The sequence below is a fragment of the Euprymna scolopes genome, chromosome 1, assembly GCF_053919585.1.
Source record: "Euprymna scolopes isolate OS-2025 chromosome 1, ASM5391958v1, whole genome shotgun sequence".
Taxonomy (NCBI): domain Eukaryota; kingdom Metazoa; phylum Mollusca; class Cephalopoda; order Sepiida; family Sepiolidae; genus Euprymna; species Euprymna scolopes.
The window spans coordinates 32,793,280-32,815,854 of record NC_136482.1 but is presented as its reverse complement, the minus strand read 5'-3'; the positions used below and the strand labels follow the sequence as shown (position 1 = coordinate 32,815,854).

The 22,575-nt window shown below is 30.8% G+C and overlaps 1 protein-coding gene across 21 annotated transcripts in view; it reads left to right on the top strand.

Moving 5' to 3' along the window:
* Positions 1 to 22,575, top strand: part of LOC145291288 (sodium-dependent dopamine transporter-like) — a 458,811-nt gene that overhangs the window by 292,982 nt on the left and 143,254 nt on the right. For 9 of the 21 annotated variants that reach the window (XM_080137880.1, XM_080137708.1, XM_080137716.1 and 6 more), the window contains one exon: positions 6,727 to 6,756. The exons of the other annotated variants lie outside the window; for them this stretch is intronic. In XM_080137880.1, coding sequence (XP_079994006.1) covers positions 6,727 to 6,756 — 30 coding nt within the window. The remainder of the gene's footprint in view (positions 1 to 6,726; positions 6,757 to 22,575) is intronic. 21 annotated transcript variants of the gene reach the window in all.

Sequence of the window (22,575 nt, the reverse complement as noted above, 5' to 3'; positions counted from 1 at the left end):
ATTCCACAGATGAAAAGTTCTTGGAAAAACTTTTTTTCATGGTAGTTCTGTTTCGTTTTAGGTACGCAGAGAAAGAACCGAAAAATTATTTGTAGTGGTTAACGCTAGACAAATATTTTGCAAGGAAAAGCAACAGATTCGGGCTCAGTCGAGCACGTACCATGTCTGACAATATTGACATTTCCTGCGAACAGCCTTAATTAAGTAAACAGAGGGATATTGTAGAAATGAAGAAACCGTTTATCTCAGCAGATTAACTGAATTGTTACTTATCACATGAGCAGCTGGAACTTCGTTATATAGGTGACACGTAGTATCAGTTCGTACTCCCTTTTTCATGTGTTTCCACTTGATATATCCTGTTGCCTCTTGGTTAATAGCAACGATTATAGATAACTACAATACGAAAACAATGCTACGGGGGTTTTACTTTTCCTGTTCAATATAAGCAATGCATACATAATAGTCAAAACTCATCTCATAGAAGAGTAGAAGCAGCTCTAGCATTTTCTCTTTCGCTGACTCGCGGTTCACGAAGAATACCGATGATTGTTTTACCTTATGTGTCTCTAGTGAATTTCTGCCTGACGCAAAGTCTTGACACGTGGTTCCAATTCTAAAATTTTTATTAAATGGAATTGTTAACAACTCTAATCCTATATTGTCTATAACCCTACTCGGAAAATACCGTTTTAACATCATTTTCACATATTCTAATAATTTTTTATGAACAATAAAATTATTTCACCAGATGTAAAACGTAATATCAAGCGCAAATACACAAATAACATTAAAATTTCCAATAAAAAAGCTGGTTCAATTATTCATAAGAAAAGTCACGAAGATGACTTTTCTCATGAATAATTGAACCTGCTTTTTTATTATTTTATGATTATTTTGTTAGTTTTATTTAGTTTTCATGCAAAAAAATTGAAAATGTTTCGCTCGAAAATTTATCGTTCGTTTTAAATCATTAAAAAATATCGGTGCCATTTTTTCTTTTCCTTCTTTTTTCTTCAAATTCTATAATAAATTAGTTTTCCGGGAATGTGGTTTTCAGTTCCTTTGGACTTGAATTTTATACTAATATTTTATTCATATTTTTTTTTACTTATCTAATAAAAAAATGTGTTGTTTTTTAGACTTGCTTGTATTCAATTTGAAAGCAAACCACAAAATATAATTGTATAAACCCCTAGTCATTATATATTTCTATTATTATTATTATTATTATTATTATTATTATTATTATTATTATTATTATTATTATTATCATTATTATTATTATTATTATTATTATTATTATTATTATTGTTATTATTATATAGTCTCAACTTTTAAATGTTTTAGTTAGACATTTATATATATATATATATATATATATATATATATATATATATATATATATATATATATATTGTGTGTGTGTGTGTGTGTGTGTGTGTGTCTTCGTGAGTGTTTACTTACCGGTTTTGGATAGTATATTCCTGCATTGATTATTGCAAAAGCATGCAACAATTGTGTCTGTACGTATTTAAAATAATTGCTTATTATTATTATTATTATTATTATTATTATTATTATTATTATTATTATTATTATTATTATTATTATTATTATTATTATTATTATTATTATTATTATTATTATTATTATTATTATTATTATTATTATTATTATTATTATTATTATTATTATTATTATTATTATTATTATTATTATTATTATTATTATTATTATTATTATTATTATTATTATTATTATTATTATTATTATTATTATTATTATTATTATTATTATTATTATTATTATTATTATTATTATTATTATTATTATTATTATTATTATTATTATTATTATTATTATTATTATTATTATTATTATTATTATTATTATTATTATTATTATTATTATTATTATTATTATTATTATTATTATTATTATTATTATTATTATTATTATTATTATTATTATTATTATTATTATTATTATTATTATTATTATTATTATTATTATTATTATTATTATTATTATTATTATTATTATTATTATTATTATTATTATTATTATTATTATTATTATTATTATTATTATTATTATTATTATTATTATTATTATTATTATTATTATTATTATTATTATTATTATTATTATTATTATTATTATTATTATTATTATTATTATTATTATTATTATTATTATTATTATTATTATTATTATTATTATTATTATTATTATTATTATTATTATTATTATTATTATTATAATAATAATAATAATAATAATAATAATAATAATAATATAATATATATATATATATATATATATATATATATATATATATATATATGATAAATATTTCTCAAGTCTTATTCACAAACACATGCGTTGATGAATTTTGTTAGTGAATATTTTCGTTGTAAGATTTTATTGTAGGAAATAACAAAAAAAAAAGTTAATTACAGGTCATTGAAACTTACCTTTTTTTATTAAATATCTTCTGTGTGATTGGACTGTGTGCGCACGTGTACGTATGTGTGGTAAACTAAAAAACCATTAGGTTATTACGACGGGGGATGGCAATTATTTTTATACTTCTAGCTTACTGTTTTGTAGCTGGAGATTTAAAGATCACATTGTTTTAACTATTTGAATAATTTTGATTATTCCAATGAATCCGTCTACTATTTTTGTCCATATAATGCACAAACACTCATACACCCATACACACAAACACTCACACACATATACACACATATACACACAAACACTCACACACATACACACAGACAAACAAACCCTCACACACATATACACACAAACAAGCAAACACTCACACACATATGCACACAAAAAAACAAACACTCACACACATATACACACAAACAAGCAAACACTCACACACATATACACACAAACAAACAAACACTCACACACATCTACACACAAACAAACAAACACTCACACACATATACACACAAACAAGCAAACACTCACACACATCTACACACAAAAAAACAAACACTCACACACATATGCACACAAACAAACAAACACTCACACACATATACACACAAACAAGCAAACACTCACACACATCTACACACAAACAAACAAACACTCACACACATATACACACAAACAAACAAACACTCACACACATCTACACACAAACAAACAAACACTCACACACATATACACACAAACAAGCAAACACTCACACACATATACACACAAAAAAACAAACACTCACACACATATGCACACAAACAAACAAACACTCACACACATATACACACAAACAAGCAAACACTCACACACATATACACACAAACAAACAAACATTTGGATTTTTTCGGTTTTATGTAATGATGCCTACATTCTTTTTATTTTCCTTTTAAGTTATTCTTATTCTTCTACTGAGTCAAAGTAGAAAATATTCACAAGTTGATATAATAGTTATATGATTGTTTCTGCGCTACGAAACAGGTGCTATCAATAATTGAACATTTTAACATGCTGAAAGAAATAAACGGTAAGGTGAATAATACTTTGGGATTTGGTATATGGACATTTTGTGTTTTATATATATATATATATATATATATATATATATATATATATATAACCGTTTTATCGACACAAAAACAACAACATGTACTCATTTTCAAGATAATTTATATTTAAATTTTTATTTCTCGCCTAATTTATCGCACTTTCTTTCGCACGATTCACAAATCACTGAAATTATAAATATCACTTTGTATTAATAATCGGAATTTTATTTAATTACATGTAAATAAAAACCAAATCGTTAATTCATTGCAAGTAAACCAAATCAAATCGATCGAATTAAATAATCAATAATCGCTTTTATAATCCAAAAGCTAAAATTACAAGCTAAATGGACTGTAAAGGAGAAACTATTTTTCACATTTTCGTGTTTTTTGACTTCATTTTCAAATTATTTTTATGAGAATTCATAATTTTTATCATTCGGATAATTGAGAACTACTCTGATCCCGCTTGTTTTTTTACAACGTTTCAGTCGCAATAATCCGCGACCTTGTTCAGATGTGTCGTTTTAATCTTTAAAATCATTATGTCGAATTTGAGAACCTCTACGAAATTTCAATAACATATTTTATTTAACAAGTTTGCTCGGTCGTAGCTGACAAAACAAAAACAATCTACCCTCGTTAGTTGGGTAAAAGGTGGATTTTAAAACACCTTATATAAGTCTGCCATAACGATTTACAAATTCGAAAAGATGTATCTGAAGAAAGGTGGGAGGTTACATCGGCTGAAACGTTGTGAGAATCACAACCCAGATGAGAATTGCAATCTGAATAATACAAATAATGTTAATATGTCGTTTACTTTCTTATATTTTATTTTGTTTTTATTTTTTAAAAGTATTTATTAGTGTATCTCTTTATTTAACATAGTTTTCGGTTCTTAAGAAGCATCGCGTTGTTTGTAAAAAAAAAAACATTGCTTAAAACTTGAGATAGTGGGGCAGGTTATCTCAATATTCCAGAAGAATCTTTCACTTAGTGATACAAGCACCGAAATTGGCCCAAATGACGTTCAGAATATACATTTTAAGAAAAGAAAGTTACCCATCAGAAAATTGAAGATGGCTGCCAGTTTTCAAGATGGCTGCAGAAGCAAACCTGACAAATTTCAATTTTGGTGCTTGTATCACCAAGTGAAAGACTGTTTCAGCAATCTGCCCCACGAAGATCCTTATTTTGACTTAGCAAGCAATTTCCGTTTTATTAAATTACTACAAGGATGACCCGACGTTGCTCGGGGCTGATTGGAGATCATGATTATACGAGGGGTGTGCAATAAGTAATGCCACTGATCCACTCCCCATAGCAGTAGAGCAACGAAACTTGGCACAGTTATTAGCCTTTCTCTACATAGGAACCACCCAGAGTTATGCATTTCTCCCATCGTTTGATGCAGCTCTAGATACCGTTTTTGTAGAACACCTCAGGTTGGTCCTCCAACCACGACATGACTTCAGAAATCAAGGCTGCATCATCTAAGAAACGCTTTCCTTTCAAAAACAACTTCATGGCTGGGAAGAGGTGAAAGTCAGAGGGTGCAAGGTCAGAAGAGTAGGGAGGATGAGGAAGGATTTCATAACCACACGCCCGTGCTTCTGATCTGGCGACATGCGAGTTGTGGACCGAAGAATTGTCCTACAGGAGGAGAGTACCTTTGCTGATCTTGCCCCACCTCTTGATTTTGATAGCTTCTCTTAATTTCCTCAAAAGTGAAGCATAATAGGCTCCTGTAATTGTGGTACCCTTTGCCAGGAAATCTGTCATCACTACTCCGTCCTGGTCCCTGTGACTGTGAGCATTACCTTGCCAGCGGAGGGCTGCAACCTTGCCTTCTTTGGAGGTGGTGAGTCCAAGTGCTTCCACTGCATTGACTGGGCTTTGGTCTCTGGATCATAGTGATGGACCCAGGTTTCATCCTGTGTAATCAGTCTATTGAAAAACTTTGACCCATCTTCTTGGCACATTTCCAAATTCATCCCCGAGCACTCGACACGTTCTCGCTTCTGGAATGGTGTGAGCAATCTGGGAATCCATCTGGCAGACACCTTATGCATATGCAAATGGTCATGAATGATAGTTACCAGAGACCCTCTACTAATCTTGACATCAGCTATTTGGCGAATATTAATGCGCCGATCTTCCAAAATGGCAGCATCAACTTGGCGGACAGATGCCTCATCAATGGCAGAAGTGGGCGACCAGGTCTGGGCGCTGTTTCCACAGACTTCCGGCCATGTTTGAATTAACGATGCCAGCGTTTTACAAGGTCATATGATGGGGCATTATTTCCGTAAGTTTCTTTCATTTCATCAAAAGTCTCTTGTGGTGTGCGTCCTTTCAAATACAAAAACCGGATAACTGCTCGACATTCAACAGGCTCCATTTCACATCTGACTCAGTTCAAACACCTGTAAAACAGAAACCACAATTAGTTCAGAGCTGTAATTTGCCACATAACCCGTAGAGATATAAGTCATTGCACATACAAAATTTCAGCTAGATCAGATAAATGGAAGTGGGCCAGGGGCATTACTTATTGCACACCCCTCGTATAATTATACTATAATTGTAGCACCATGTTAATTTTTGTTTTTACTACCTTTCTTTTCCAGCTTCCTCGTCCCTTAATATAGTCGGAAGAAAGCGAAATGTAAAATTCTCTAGATTTCATTAAAATATACGTATTTGAAATTATAATGCAGGTTTTATCATAAATGTTCGGCACATTGGGGATAGCATAAAGATTTGGGGCAACTTCTATTGTTTTTTGTTTTGTTTTTCTTTCGGATGATTTTATACATATGATATATATTTCATTAAAATAGAATATATTTAAACTGTTAAAGGATGTTCGGTCGCTTTTGATTTTTACTATCACTTCCATTGTCTTCCACAGAAAACTATATACATATGATTTAAATTTCATTAAAATAGAATCTACGCGAAGTTTTAAGAGAGTTATGCTCTTATGACCCCTTCATGAGGCCCTTAAAGATTTGGGACCATTTCAATTGTATTTTCCGCTAAGATGGTGCGTATCAATTTAAAAAACATTGCGTATTATCCACCGAAAAATTAGTTTCGTTTGTTTCTTTATTTTTAGTAAAATACTTTCTGTTCTGTTTTTTTTTATCGGAATCTGTTTCAGCTAAAAAGACGACGGGCGCCGCAGGTGGAGGTAAGTCTCCGGCCCTCTCGTGTCTCTTTGAATCGCGTTCACCTCAGAACTTTCTTTAAAGATGAGAAACACTTTCTTCCAGAACGTCCTTTCGTTCGCTATAGCAGCACAATCTTTTCTTTCTAGCGTACTCTTTTATTTCTGTCAATCATAATGTGGATAATGTTGTCGTAATTAAATGTGCATTATAGACGTGCATATCACGCGAATGTATATCTTTTTCACTATACTTGTCCGATTAAGCACACTCTCTTCTCGGATTTCTTTCTCGATATATAATAAAAGTATTTCATTTTGTAGTCTTTCTTTTGTGCTATATCTATATAATATCCTATGTAGGTGTAATATCTTGTGTATCAGAGGAATTAAAGCATGCAAATAAAAATGCACAAAGTGTATTCTAAAAAAAAAGGAATTCAATATACAAATAATTATTTCCTTATTTCATTAGCTTAAAAAAATTTCTAACATAAATGTCTAGAAACATAGAGGCTACATTTGAGTTCTTGCATTTATCTTTGTAAAGAATCGTCAAGCATTAATGCATGAAATGGCATACGGTACGACAGGTACATTCAAGCCAAAGGAGTTTCATGTGTGTACTATGAATAAAAGTGTCCATACGAAAAAGTCTGAAAACTTATTTAATGTGCGCTTCCGTCTTATATATCCTGTTACACACATATCATCCTGTCACACATATATCATCCTGTCACACACGTATCCTATTACACACGTATCCTATCACACACATATCCTGTTACACACATATCCTGTCACACATATCCTGTTAAACACATATCCTGTTACACACATATCCTGTCTCACACATATCCTGTTACACACATAGCCTGTCACACACATATCCTGTTAAACACATATCCTGTCACACACATATCCTGTTACACAAATATCCTGTTACACACATATCATCCTGTCACACACATATCCTGTTACACACATATCCTGTCACACATATCCTGTTAAACACATATCCTGTTACACACATATCCTGTCTCACACATATCCTGTTACACACATAGCCTGTCACACACATATCCTGTTAAACACATATCCTGTCACACACATATCCTGTTACACAAATATCCTGTTACACACATATCATCCTGTCACACACATATCCTGTTACACACATATCATCCTGTCACACACATATCCTGTTACACACATATTCTGTTACACACATATCATCCTGTCACACACGTATCCTGTTACACACATATCCTGTCACAAACATCTCCTGTCACACATATCCGGTTAAACACATATCATGTTACACACATATCCTGTCTCACACATATCCTGTTACACACATATCCTGTCACACACATATCCTGTCACACACATATCCTGTTACACACATATCCTGTCACACACATATCCTGTCACACACATATCCTGTTAAACACATATCCTGTCACACACATATCCTGTTACACACATATCCTGTTGCACACATATCCTGTCAGACACATATCCTGTTAAACACATATCCTGTTAAACACATATCCTGTTGCATACATATCCTGTCACACACATATCCTGTTAAACACATATCCTGTCATACACATATCCTGTCACACACATATCCTGTTACACACATATCCTGTTGCACACATATCCTGTCAGACACATATCCTGTTACACACATATATTGTTACACACATATCCTGTTACACACATATATCTTTTTCACCATGTTTCTCTGATGGAGCGCACTCTCTTTTAGAATATATTTTCTCACCATAACAAAAGCATTCATTCTATGTAGTTTTCTTTTGTGTGGTACTTATAAAAGACTTCATTCTCAAGGGAAACAATCGCACAGATTTACATTGAAAAACGATTTTGGTACTCCTCGTTTTTAAGCTAAAAGGCAAATCCGTGCAGTTAGCCTGATGATTTTTTTACCTCGGGAATGAAACAGTTGTTATTGTGTTGTTTACTTGTCATGCGTATACTTTTATACTGCTATTCATAAGCTCTATTTATGTGACACTTGTTGTGTAGATTTCTATTAGGATTTTTTTTTATTTTCGAGTTTTGAGTGATTCTCGAGACTCAAAAAAAATGGCATCCTCGTTTCCGCCAACTTGTTGTCTTCCAACTTAGCAACTTGGCGCTACTTGTGTTTAGAAGTAGATAAACACTTTTAAATAAGTTAAATCACAAATAACTTATCCAGGTAGGTAGAAGAGTAACTTATCTTTCTCTTGATAATATGTATTCGTTATATATTGGCTTTTTCCCCCATCTTTTTTCGGTCTGATTTCCATAATAATGTTGTGTAGGCGTCTGTATGGGGGTGAATCGTGTATAAATTCATGTATTTGTGTTATCGCATGTATTATGTACGTATGTATGTATTATGTATGCATGTATGCATTATATATGTATTATGTATGTATTATGTATGTATGTATGTATTATGTATGTATTATGTATGTATGCATGTATGTATTATGTATGTATTATGTATTATGTATGTATGCATGTATGTATGTATGCATTATGTATGTATTATGTATGTATTATGTATGTATGTATTATGTATGTATGTATGTATTATGTATTATGGATTATGTATGTATGTATGTATGTATGTATGTATGTATGTATGTATGTATGTACATGTCTTCGTCTATGAGCGTCTAGCATTGTGATGGTCTAATCTAGAGCTCGTTGTGTGCGTATGTACATTTAAATACAGTTCACGATGCAACAATAATATACATAAATACCTTTGCAACACAAAAGAACGAATAACACTTATTTTGGGTTTCAATATCTAGCCAATTAGGAAACATATCTGGTCCATCATTCGCCTTGTTTGACGGAAACGCTGCAAAGGAAAGTCTTCCCAAGAACGGCAAAGCCTCGGGTTTTATTTCCGGCATCTTTTTCATTCCATAGTGGGGTTTTTTTTTCACTATTTCTTACCCCTCTACTAACCCTAACCCTAAACCTCTACTCGTAGCCATCACGATTTGTCAACCGTTTCTGTCCCTCTCCCGGCTCTGATTTACTCTAATTTCCACGCATCTAAAACAAAAGAAAACATCTCACCTTCTAAATGACGCCATTACTATACGTCACTAAGATAATCACCTGATGTTTTTACATGTCATCATTTCTAAGTCGTCAGCTAAATTGTTATTATGTCAGTTTGAATTTCACATTCCTGGTAACTATTAAATGTAAATAAATATCTAAATCGTTTCATTATTCTGAAACATATTTTAGCTGAAACAACTTTTTAACTCGAATAATCATAATAATCGTTGGCCCCTTCGACGTTGCCGCCTAAATATCCAACAATAATACATATCTGAAATTTATTTAAACTGGATTAAAAATTCTTAGAAAATTTTCATGTATTAAAAGACCGAAAGTTCTGATCCTGGAAGCGATTTACATTCAATAATGTTATAATCAATGATTATTGTTTACAAGCTATTTTAACTTTTTAGAGATATTCACTAAAATTTCTACCACTAATTCCAAATATGACTAGCAAAATCGTAAAACTATATTACCATTAAAAAGAAGACCCCCACGACCCCCCCAAAATCCACAAAATTTGAATCCACATAAAAAACTTTTAGTTTTAACACTATTAGAAACGCTAGAATGTCTCCGAAATGGGAATTCATTTTATGTTCAATTTATGTGTGTAATATATTACTTACACTAAATTTTTTGCATCATTGAGCGTTTTTTGTGTTTTTATCCCTTTTATCTTTTTCGCAGTGTTCACACATAGTCGCCTAAAATGTAAAATCTCATTTCATTTTTTCCTGACATAGTAAAATATTTTATTTCATTCGACAAAATACATTTAAATATAAGCTAAATAGTAACACAAACGAATAAAACAATATAAAATTTGTTTCTTTACATAAAACAAATTTGAAATGTTTTTGACATAGTTTAAAAAATCAATTTACATTTTAATATTGGAAAATGTTCAGTCTCTAGTGTGTCTTATCAGTGGGAGCGAAATGTCAACTAAATTGCCAAATCGTTTTAATAAACAATGAATCATTTTTTTACTAGATTGAATTATCGTCTATCTCTATTTTGTCATCTTTTATATGTTTAGATCTTTTTACAACCAGATATAGTACATCAAATCCAAAGAACTTATACCAAGTATGCTCTTACATGCAGACGTTGGCTTTTTTGTAATTTAAAAAATCATTTATTGTTAGTTCAAACGATGGCTTAAACATGTATAGTTTTTCTTTCACACATTTTGGCTACCCCTTGTAAGATTTGCTAATCCTGGATTGGGACCGGACATTAGTCGACCGGACAAAAGTCGACCGGACAAAAGCCCAAAATATAATTTTAAAAACCGATAGAAGCCTTAAAGTATGAGCTAAATAAATCTAATAAATAAAATAAAAATATGTTTTACCTTTAGTTTAATTATCAGTCCAGTTTGCTAGTATTTTTTTGGCAAAAATGTTTTATTTAATATTTAAACATTATTCAGAACCTTGTAAATAAACTGCATTCTTTATAGGTTTACTTAACGAAATTGTTCAAAGTTTTATTTGTTTACACAAGTAAAATTAATGTACATTGTATTTTGATGTTATTATGATCTATACATTTTATTTTTACTAAGAGTTTAAAAAAATATTTATCATTAGTGCAAGTAACTGAGAGTATGGTTAAAAAAAAAAATTTTTTAATCTTTTTGAACATCCGAAAGTAGACTCAAGTTTTCCGATTCCGATACTAATTCCGATACGCCAAACAGTTCCGATTTTCTAAATGATCGTCCCAACACTAATATATATATATATATTGTACTTCCCTTATAATAAAGATGGACTGTGCGTGTGTGTGTATGTATGTGTGTGTATACCTGCATGTATATAGTACAAAGTTCTTTGATTATACAAACAGTATTCGCTACATTTATGTCTATATGCAAGCCTAGAGAAGCTACGTTTCGAACGAGCTTTTCGCTGAGACATGTATACACATATGTAGCTGTGTAAACAAAGAAATATATGTGTGTGTGTGTGTGTGTGTGTATTAAAATATCTTTTAGTCATTTATGTGTGAATAAGAAACACAATATATGTATTTAACATTAATAATTTCTTGTTAGCAAAACATCTTATTTATATAAATCATGGACAAGAAATACTATCCACAAAAACACTCCTCACTTCTAAAAATACAGAAACAGCCCCCCTCTTCTATACTTTTTCTATTCAAATTCAAATACTAATATATGGTATTTATGCTGCTTTAATCATTAGAGTACTGATTGAATACGTATATTTAAATCTTAAAGTATGTAAAATCTTATTTCACAAGATACCATACGGAACATATCTCTAACAGTCGTGAAACATAAGCAAGAGTCATAGCCTTAAAATCTCCATTAGAGAACGAGTCATTAGTTGTTAACCAACTGTCTGACAGATTTAAAACTAGAACAGCTATGAAATTCATGGCTTTCTTTTAATACTGATCAAAATAACATTCATAACCAAATTTTTGATAATTCAGTTATAATTTTACCACAGAGCAACACCACAGTCAAGCATCATGCGAAATATCATGAGCACTCGTACCGTATCGGAGCGACACGTATTCTAAGCGTGGATGGAGGAAATTTCATGGAAATATTCGCTAGTATATCCCTACAAGGTATATGATCATGTTAGGCTTTTTGCACTTCTTACAGGGAGATATCGATTTCCTCATATATACCGCGCCTGATATTCCCAAATGGTCATCAATCTCGCTTAACGTTTCTTAAATTCACTGATCTAACGAGAATTATAGCTTTATGCCAGATACCAGTGGCACTTACATAAAACGAAAATCACAAATGAAAATAAATTGTTATTAAGTCATTTCATTAACGTCATTTCATATTTGGCTAAATTATTCTGTTGTTCAAAAAGCTAAAAAAAATCATCTTCGCCTCATATCGAAAATGAACTTGAATCTTTAACAATGAGTGAATTATAAAGAAGTGATACGGTTTTTCACTTAAGTGTAAATAGCGTAACAAAAACAAATGGGCTCTCTCTACCGTGCTAGAAAGCTACTTACGCCTAAAAATATCCTGTACCTCTATAAGGCCACCATTCGCCCATGTATGGAGTACTGTTGTCACATTCGGGCTGGTGCATCTGCTACATGTCTCTCACACTTTGACAAGGTTCAAAAGAGAGTCGCCAACCTGATAGGTCCTGAACTGTCATCTAAGCTTCAGCCTCTGTCCCATCGACGAAATGTTGCATCCCTCTGCCTGTTTTACAAGTACTTTACTGGTGAACATTCTGACGAACTACAAGCACTTGTACCCCCTCGACGTGACTACCCCCGACAAACACGACAAGCAACTGAATCCCACATCTTCACAGTAGAGATCCTTAGGTGTAAGAAAGCATTCTACTTCAATAGTTTCTTCCCCAGAACTGCTAGACTTTGGAACTCCCATCCGGGACTCTGCTTTCCCAACTGTACTGATATGCAGAAGTTCAAGAGGAATGTGAACAGACATCTTGCTACTCATCTCCCTTCATAATATCCCCGCAACTTATGTCCCCGATAGTAGCCCCCTACTTCAAAGTGGCACTGTGCCTTGTTTGGGGTGAAAATTGAATAAAAAAAATTTTTTTAATGATATAAGGGATATTGTGGCGAAAACAGAAAAAAATTGGGGAGAAGAAATGCTGAATTATGTTTCTGAAATTTTGCGATGATGATTGATAATTTGCATTATTTGAACTACGACTCTCATCTTGAGTGTTATTCTCACAATTTTTGGGTCGATGTAAACTCCGAACTTCTTCAGGTTATCTTGTCAAACTCCGGAACCTTTCGGCCAAAGTCAAGAATCTGCATGAAATTCGAACGGAACCCTTTATTTAATCCTTAGAGATAAGATGCTCTCAGTCGGTCAGCTATGACCGGAGAGAAGTCTTAAGTAATTCAGAATTGTATTCTTAGCACTAAGGATTGAACTTTCAACCGCCAAAAGAGTGTCACTTAGAATTGTAACTTTATCTAGCATTTATCCCTTACTTCATTTTTTTAACCTTGATAATATAACAACGAAACTGAAAATTGGGAAATATTTAAAATATGATAAATACAATTAATAGAGGTTACATCGGCTGAAACGTTCGGAGAACAACACACGATGAAGACAGTAATATGAATAAAACAAATAATATAAATATCTGAATGATTATAATTTTGACAGAAATTTTCCTTAGTGATATTCGTCTACAAATCGAACTCGAAAAACTCAACATTTAGCGCGAAAAAATGGAGTTGTTATGTCTCGAACAATCAATCGGTTGCCATATCGACTTAACCATGTGACGATTTATTAACCATTGTTACATCTGGGTCATTTTCCGTCGACTTCCGAAGACGCGAGACCGGAAGCTAAGACTCCCATAATCCTTATCGCTGTAATTACGCGTGATTATACACGTCACAATAGTAGACACGTGTTGAGACGTAACTTATCCGGCGGGTTACCTTCTAATTGACGTTATTAAGGCCGTGAAATGTGAACTTATATTCCCGGAAATGAATTACGCGTTAATAACCTTGAGTAGAGACCATTTTTTTTCTCTCTCTTTTTTTCTTTTTTTTTTTTTAACGCTGAATAACATCGTACGAAGTTTACTGCGGTGGATTTACAGAGTGAGGAAAGGAAGGGGACAGATAGACAACGAGAAGAAAATTACACGCTTTGCTAGGGTCTCCTTACTATCCAATTTCAGGAATTCAAAGAAAGGTGCTTGTGTTACCAATCATCCGCGAAGGAACTAAAACAGGTTTCAAACAGTAAATCCTTTGATTCGTGTGATTAATTGAGTTAATGACTTCGTTTGTTTTGTCGGGAAAAAAAAAGAAGAACTAAAAAAGATTAAATAAAACGAAAACATAATGCATATAACTTTGAAAAGACCCCCTGGATTGTATGTCGACGCTAATTAAGCTCTTCTATAAACCCCGCTTGACCTCATAGGCAATGACCTATATTTCGCAATTAACCGCTACACTGATGACAGTAAAAAAAAGTTCAGACATTAAAGTACAGTTTCGCAATGACAAAAAGAATAACCGCTTCTGGACAGAACAGTTTTGCACCACTGTTTGCACCACTGTTACTATTATTTTACTATAATTCAAATAAAGATATAATTATACTGAACTTTCTGTCTCGAATACTATTTCTAATTTTCATCGAAATCCATTACATTATTTTTATTTTTATTATTGGAATACTTTAGTAATTTATTTATCTATTTTATTTATTAATTTTTATTTATTTTTATTAATTTATTTTTATTTATTTATTTTTATTTATTTATTTACTTATTTTTATTTATTTATTTTTATTTATTTATATTTCATTATTCATTTTTATTTCATTATTTTTATTTCATTATTTTTATTTATTTATTTTTATTTATTTTTATTTTTATTTATTTATTTTTATTTATTTATCTATTTTTATTTATTTATTTATCTATTTTTATTTATTTATCCATCTATTTTTATTTATTTATTTACTTATATTTTTTATTAATTTTTACTAATTTATTTATTTTTATTTATTTATTTTTATTTTCATTTATTTATTTTTATTTATTTATTTTTATTTATTTATCTATTTTTATTTATTTATTTATTTTTATACTTATTTTATTTATTTATTTTTTTTATTTATTTATTTTTATTTATTTATTTATTTATTTATTTTTATTTATTTATTATTTGCGGAATATTATCCTCATCTTCTAGTTGTTTCACAACGTTTCGGCCAGCTGTGGCCTTCGTCAGGTGATAAACCGCGACAAAATAGGAATAATGTATCCTTAGTAATTACTGCCTTCCATAGTTGTCGTCTCGCTACGTTTTTACCATCTCACGAAGGCCAGAGGTATAGTTGGGTGAAACGTCGTCAAACAACAACTAGAATATTAGGATAATAGTTCGCAAATGAATAAATAAATATACATTATTTTTGTATTATACAATGCATCGAATTTAACGCTTAAGCTCAAGGAGTCTTAACAAGAAATTAAAATTAATGGAATCTCGTTTAATTGGTGTCTAATGATTATGACTCAAATTTAAAGCAAATCTAAGGTATTTGAATTGTCACATGGATGGCTGTGTCCATATTATGCTCCTGAAACACTTTTAGAATTAAAAGTTTTTGAATAGTATCAATAATCAACATATTCGTTGACACACCGGTTCTCTCCAGATACGGCGCAATCACGTTGGTACGCCTGTTCTCACCAAATCACCGAAGTTAAGCAACGTTGAGCCTGGCCAGTACCAGATGGGTGACCATTTGAGAAGACGAGGTGCTGTATGTACCGCGATGTAAAAATACTAGGTTAGGAAAATTGGCGCGGCCTACCCTTCTCTCGAAGGTAGATGGGCCTCTCTTTAGCCGTGGTAGACAACCCATCTAGTGATGGAGTTACGATAAAAAAAAAATACCCTTGATAGCCTTGGCGAAGCATCAAGTATTTCCAGCCATTAGCAAAAACGTGAAAAGATTCCGGGGAATTTGTTCCCGTTTCACCTGCGTCTACAGGCACTGGATGAAACAACAACAACAATTATCAATTGATGTCCGATACTGATTGTTAATATTTCGCAAATAAAAGGGATCGATAATTCGTTTCCTTCATGGGACTCTCTCCAGCCTTGTTTATGTCTACTTCATGAAAAAAATATTGCTTGGATTTGAAACCGACGGTACATATATTGTTCTCATCATCTATAATGTGTAAATATATATATATATATATATATATATATAATTATTTCCACAGCCAAACAACGTTGCAGTTCACAAGAGCCATGACAGCCAACAAAGTAGAAGTCCAAGTTTCGCATTCATTTGGGCTCATCAGTTAGACATATCCGAACTCTGGATTCGAAACCCTCTCGCATGCAAGGCGAACGCTCTGCTATCTGAGTAAACCCGCCAGATAGACAAGAAAGTCTGTAAACTAACACAGATCAAGCAAACTGCGGCGAAATCTGACTATGGAACGAATCTAATTCGTCTCGAACAAGAGATGTGGTCACCCAACTAAGCTATAACTCAAGCCGATGTCACACAAGAAGGAATCTTATACTCGCTAGGAATATATATAGGGAGGGGTGTTTGCTAATTGTTTTACTTACAAATATTCCATGTAGCATTATACTATAAGATGTGTTTACACTCGATGAAATGAAAGACTCAGAAAATGTATCTAAAACATTGTGTGTTGATTGCTTTTATGAAAAAGCTAGGGATCAATTTCCTGCATTAAGCTACTCGTATAATTGCAAAGTGTACGCTTTTTTTTTTCTTTTTCTTTTTTTTTTTGCCACTACGTTTTTCTTAACCATAAACTCTAAAATTCTTATTAAAGAAAGATAATTCGTATTTCTGGAACCACTGAGAACTGTGTTAATCGTGCATTTTTAGAACCACAAGTTGAGCGAAAATATTAACAATTTAAAGATTTTCTAGTCTCGATGTCCAAAAGCGACATTCTGGTAACATGTGCTATTTTCTGGTTGGCTGAAAAATATTTAAACAAATGAGCTCATTAGTGTGCACTCTACTGGATATAACTCAATTTGTAAATTATATTCTTAATAACTTATTTATTGCGAATAGATGTTTTATTCACGAAAGTAATCCGTAAAATGTCTGCTTTGTTTAAGAAGAAAACCATATGGATTGCAGTGGATTTAATAGTACCATTTCATTTGACAGTTGCGCATTTAAAGTTGACGTTGATTTGTTTTGTAAGGGAAATTTGAAATAGGAAAATGTCGTACTGTTATTCAGTTTGTAATGTGAAAGAATTATTAAACTGTCATTCTTTGTTGTTGGGATTTATTTGTTGTAATCAACCCTAATCCTTGTGGTCGTTATTTTGCTCTTGATTTTTGTGATAAAATTCTATAAATGTCATAAAAATGTTATCAAAATCTTATATCTCCTATTATAATATGCAAGAAATAACATATATATATAATCCTGTTGCAACCAACGTTTATAACCAACTAAAAATATATAAATACACCAAACATTAAAGGAAAAAACAGAAAACAACAACAATCGCTCCTGATGATAATCGGATACACCGACAGAAATCGCTTGAGAAGAATATTACTAAACAACAACTTTTGGGCGCTATTTTATATAACATACCTACTGAAATTTAAAAGACCGCTCGGCAAATGGAAAAGGTATCCAGAAAGTTTGGAAAAAAGAATAACTCCGTCGTGTTCGATTAGACGTGCTTGAATAATGATGACTTGCTGCCAAAATATGCAAATATATATATATATATATATATATATATATATATATATATATATATACATACAAATATATATATATATATATATACAAATATATATATGTGTGAGTGTGTAATATAATTTAATAATTATTATAAAAAGCAACTTATTTACCTAAAAGCTGTGAAAGATAGTGTCATGTAGCTTTGTTCTTATTAATGACCTAAGCAGTTACTTTTTAGATCATCAGTGAAGATACATTTAACTATGCATATAACAAAAATAAGTAGTTGTTTTTATTATAGGAAAACATCCTACAATGTTTTCGAAACCAACGCTTTGTACAGCCTATCATGATATGCAAAAGATATAAAGAAAATACATATCCAATATAAGACAACTGTAACCGTTTATCTGAAAGCTGTGTAAGTCAGAGCAATGTCGATTTTTTTTATTAATGACCTAAATAGCAACATCATCGAATCAAACACGCACTTCTTAACAGAAGCAAAAGATGACGATATACATAATGTTGGATTTGTTTTCAAAATGAATGTTTTTTTTTTAATTTATGTTCAATATCATTTCACAAACACTTTCAATTTTTTATTTAACATTCTTTGCATTATTTGAAGCTCTAATTTTATTACAAGATGTTTTCTCTCTGACGAGAAAAGATTTTTTTTTTCGAAATATTGAAATCTAAGGGATTATCGGACCTTCAGTTGAACATAAAAGATAAAACAAATTAGTGTTTATTTTTTAATAATATATTTGCTTACTTCTCTTTCGTATGAATTATTCATATATTCCCCAACTTTATTAATGCTCTATTCACAATATTGAGCTATCGTATTAGGACTTCCTATGTTATCATTGAATATTATCGGTGAATTTTAACAACAAATTATATATATATATTTATATTGAAATCTTCGAAACAGCTACATGGTAGACAGCTGATGATCCTATTTTTCTATTTAACAAATTTTAGTTAAGTTTTTTTTATCCTTATATACTTGAATTATCTTTTATAATTGTAAACTTTTTAGAAGTCGGCTTATGCTAGTGCTAAGTCTATTTCTATTTAACAATTTTAGATAAGTTTTTTTTTCGTATATAGTTAGAATTCTCTTTTATAATTGTAAACATTTTAGAATCGGATTATACAAGTGCTAAGTATGCGATAGCTTAAATTTGTTTGTTTTTTTCTGGGAATTTAAATTGCCTTCTTCATTTTTATTTTTACATTTTTATTCAAAGCTTCCTAAAACTATATATATATATATATATATATATATATATATATATATATATATATATATATATACTAAACGAGAGCCCCGACAGTGTCCGGAATGGAATGAGGAGAAACAAATGTTTCACCCTCCCATGTTTTATTGTCATCGAAACTGGTGAAATCGACCTTCTTTTTTTTCAACAAATCGATTAATTGCATGCTATCCACGTTATACTGGGAGGAAGTTTCACTTACATAAACATTTGAATTAAGGTTAAACGTACAAAGTCAAGTATCATGGTTCAGTTGTGTTCTAAAAACATTCATTTTGAACGCATCCTGTCTTATGAAAGAATCTACAGTTGATTTTAAAGACCTGGCATTTCTGCTTCTGCGGCGATACAATTTCTCAAATGCACTTTTGATGTAAATATGTATTAATTTGTTAACGTTGATCAAAATCAGACATTCTTTCTTTAATCGGATTGTTTTATTATCGATTTCTGATACTTATTGGGCGTATGCCGACACAAAACATACGTAAGAACACTCTCGGATACAGCAAGTGTATTTGTCCGAATTTTTTTAATCGATCTTGCCGTTTTGAAGTCCGTAGGAAAGGAACTCACTCACATAGCCAAAATTGCATTTAAAAAATACTACATATATAGATAGATAGAACACAATAGAATATATATATATAATAGAATATATATATATATATATATATATATATATATATATATATATATATATATATATATATATATCAAAATAAGTCATACGAAACCAAACATGGATTTACATCACACTCATGTTATTTTATTAGTAGTATAATTTGTCTTACGCGTTTTCGTTGCATAAACAACTCATCAGTAAGATCTTCACCTTTATGACTTTTTAGGATTTCTATTTCCTTTCTATCAATTTTTATCCTTTTTAATCTAAGAAAAAAAAAGAAAAAGAAAAAAGAGGAGGGAGAGAAAAAACTCCAACTGTGTCTTCTTTTATGGGAAACATAAATCTGTCTCTGGTGAGTGTTTTGAAAATTTTCGCTATTCACGAAACATGTGTAAGAATAATTGTGCTAATAAAAAATAGCATAAGTGTGATGCAAATTGTATCTCTGTTTTGGAATGTTTATGTCCAAGATATATGCTCTGAAAATGCAAATTAATTTTTATTGAGTTAAATTATTTGTGGCTATTTGGAAAAACTATTGAATATATGCACTAAAAGTATTATTTTTCTTTATAAATACATTAAAATTAAATATTAATAATAAGGCGTGTATATGTGTGTGCGCGCGCACGCGCAGTGGATGTTGGAAATAATATTGGCACTTAGCTTTACGCAATACTCTTCTGTATTTATATCTTGAGGAGTGCAAAAAATCATATGCATACAAAGTGTCCAGGGTATTATATTATTGTACCATATTAGGTTAAAGCACGTGTTCAGGGGATGATTGCTATGATTGGGACCAGATTATAAAGCAAAAACAAACATCTTTTTATGAAGATCGCCCCAGACAAGGCACGAAGTACATACTTGAAACTAATGGGCTGTTTAATCACTGGACATAAAACTTATTGAACAGAGTATCTATAATATGAATCGGGCATTAATTATCTGGGAGTATAAGTGGTCTGGTTTATGAGCATAAACTCTTGTTTTAAATAAGCTATTAATGTTTCAAAGAGCTTAACTGATTACTAGGGCGGTTTCTCTTTGATTAGCTAAATATTTTCCTGTTGCAAGCCACCCGTCTGCAGCATATATATGTACACACGACTAAACATGCAGTATTACGCATGTTTTTTTTATGGAAATCGCTCGGGACAAGGCATGAAGCTACTTGATGTCAGGAGCTAACAAAAACGAAAGCTCATTATTGCAAATACAGAAGATGTCTATTGACCTTAGTTTTGAAAAAAAAAACCTAGTCTGTAGATGATGGAAAACAGTGAACCGGAAGAGAGTTCTACAACCTTACAGTCTTTAAAATAATAATATTTTGTAGAGACTAGTAACGTCACGCCTGTGAGAAAGGCTGCAATAAAGAAGAAAGTGGGGGGGGCAATCAAATTGCAGATATTTTTCTGCAATTTATCAAGAACTTTCAAATGGGACACAAATTCGCTGGCCCAAATATAAGAACGATACTCCATACATTGTCTGATTGTAGATTTGTTAGGGATAGACAATAGCCTCAAGTATGAGAAAGTATTTAGATCGATAGAGAGAACCGATTTTACGAGACACAGAAAGAGCAATGGATTTAATACATGAACTCCAAGAAAGATTGGATGAGAAAGAAAGACCAAGAAGTTTTAGTCGACGTTTCATCGCGAGCAAAGCCATCCATAAGAATCTCAATGTTTACAGCAGTTTTCTTCCTTACTTTTTATAACTATCTCTTGTATATATAAACTTTTTATACCTATCTCTTGTATATATAAACTTTTTATACCTATATCTTGTATATATAAACTTTTTATGCATATCTCTTGTATATATAAACTTTTTATACCTATCTCTTGTATATATAAACTTTTTATACCTATCTCATATATATAAACTTTTTATACCTATATCTTGTATATATAAACTTTTTATACCTATCTCTTATATATATAAACTTTTTATACCTGTATCTTGTATATACAAACTTTTTATACCTATCTCTTGTTTATATAAACTTTTTATACCTATCTCTTGTATATATAAACTTTTTATACCTATATCTTGTATATATAAACTTTTTATACCTATCTCTTGTATATATAAACTTTTTATGCCTATCTCTTTTATATATAAACTTTTTATACCTATCTCTTGTATATATAAACTTTTATACCTATCTCTTGTATATATAAACTTTTTATGCCTATCTCTTGTATATATAAACTTTTTATACCTATATCTTGTATAGATAAACTTTTTATACCTATCTCATATATATAAACTTTTTATACCTATATATTGTATATATAAACTTTTATACCTATCTATTGTATATATAAACTTTTTATACCTATCTCTTGTATGTATAAACTTTTTATACCTATCTCTTGTATATATAAACTTTTTATGCATATCTCTTGTATATATAAAATTGTTTATACCTATCTCTTGTATATATAAACTTTTTATACCTATCTCTTGTATATATAAAGTTTTTATGCCTATCTCTTTTATATAAGTAATGGCTAATATTATTCTTAGCCATT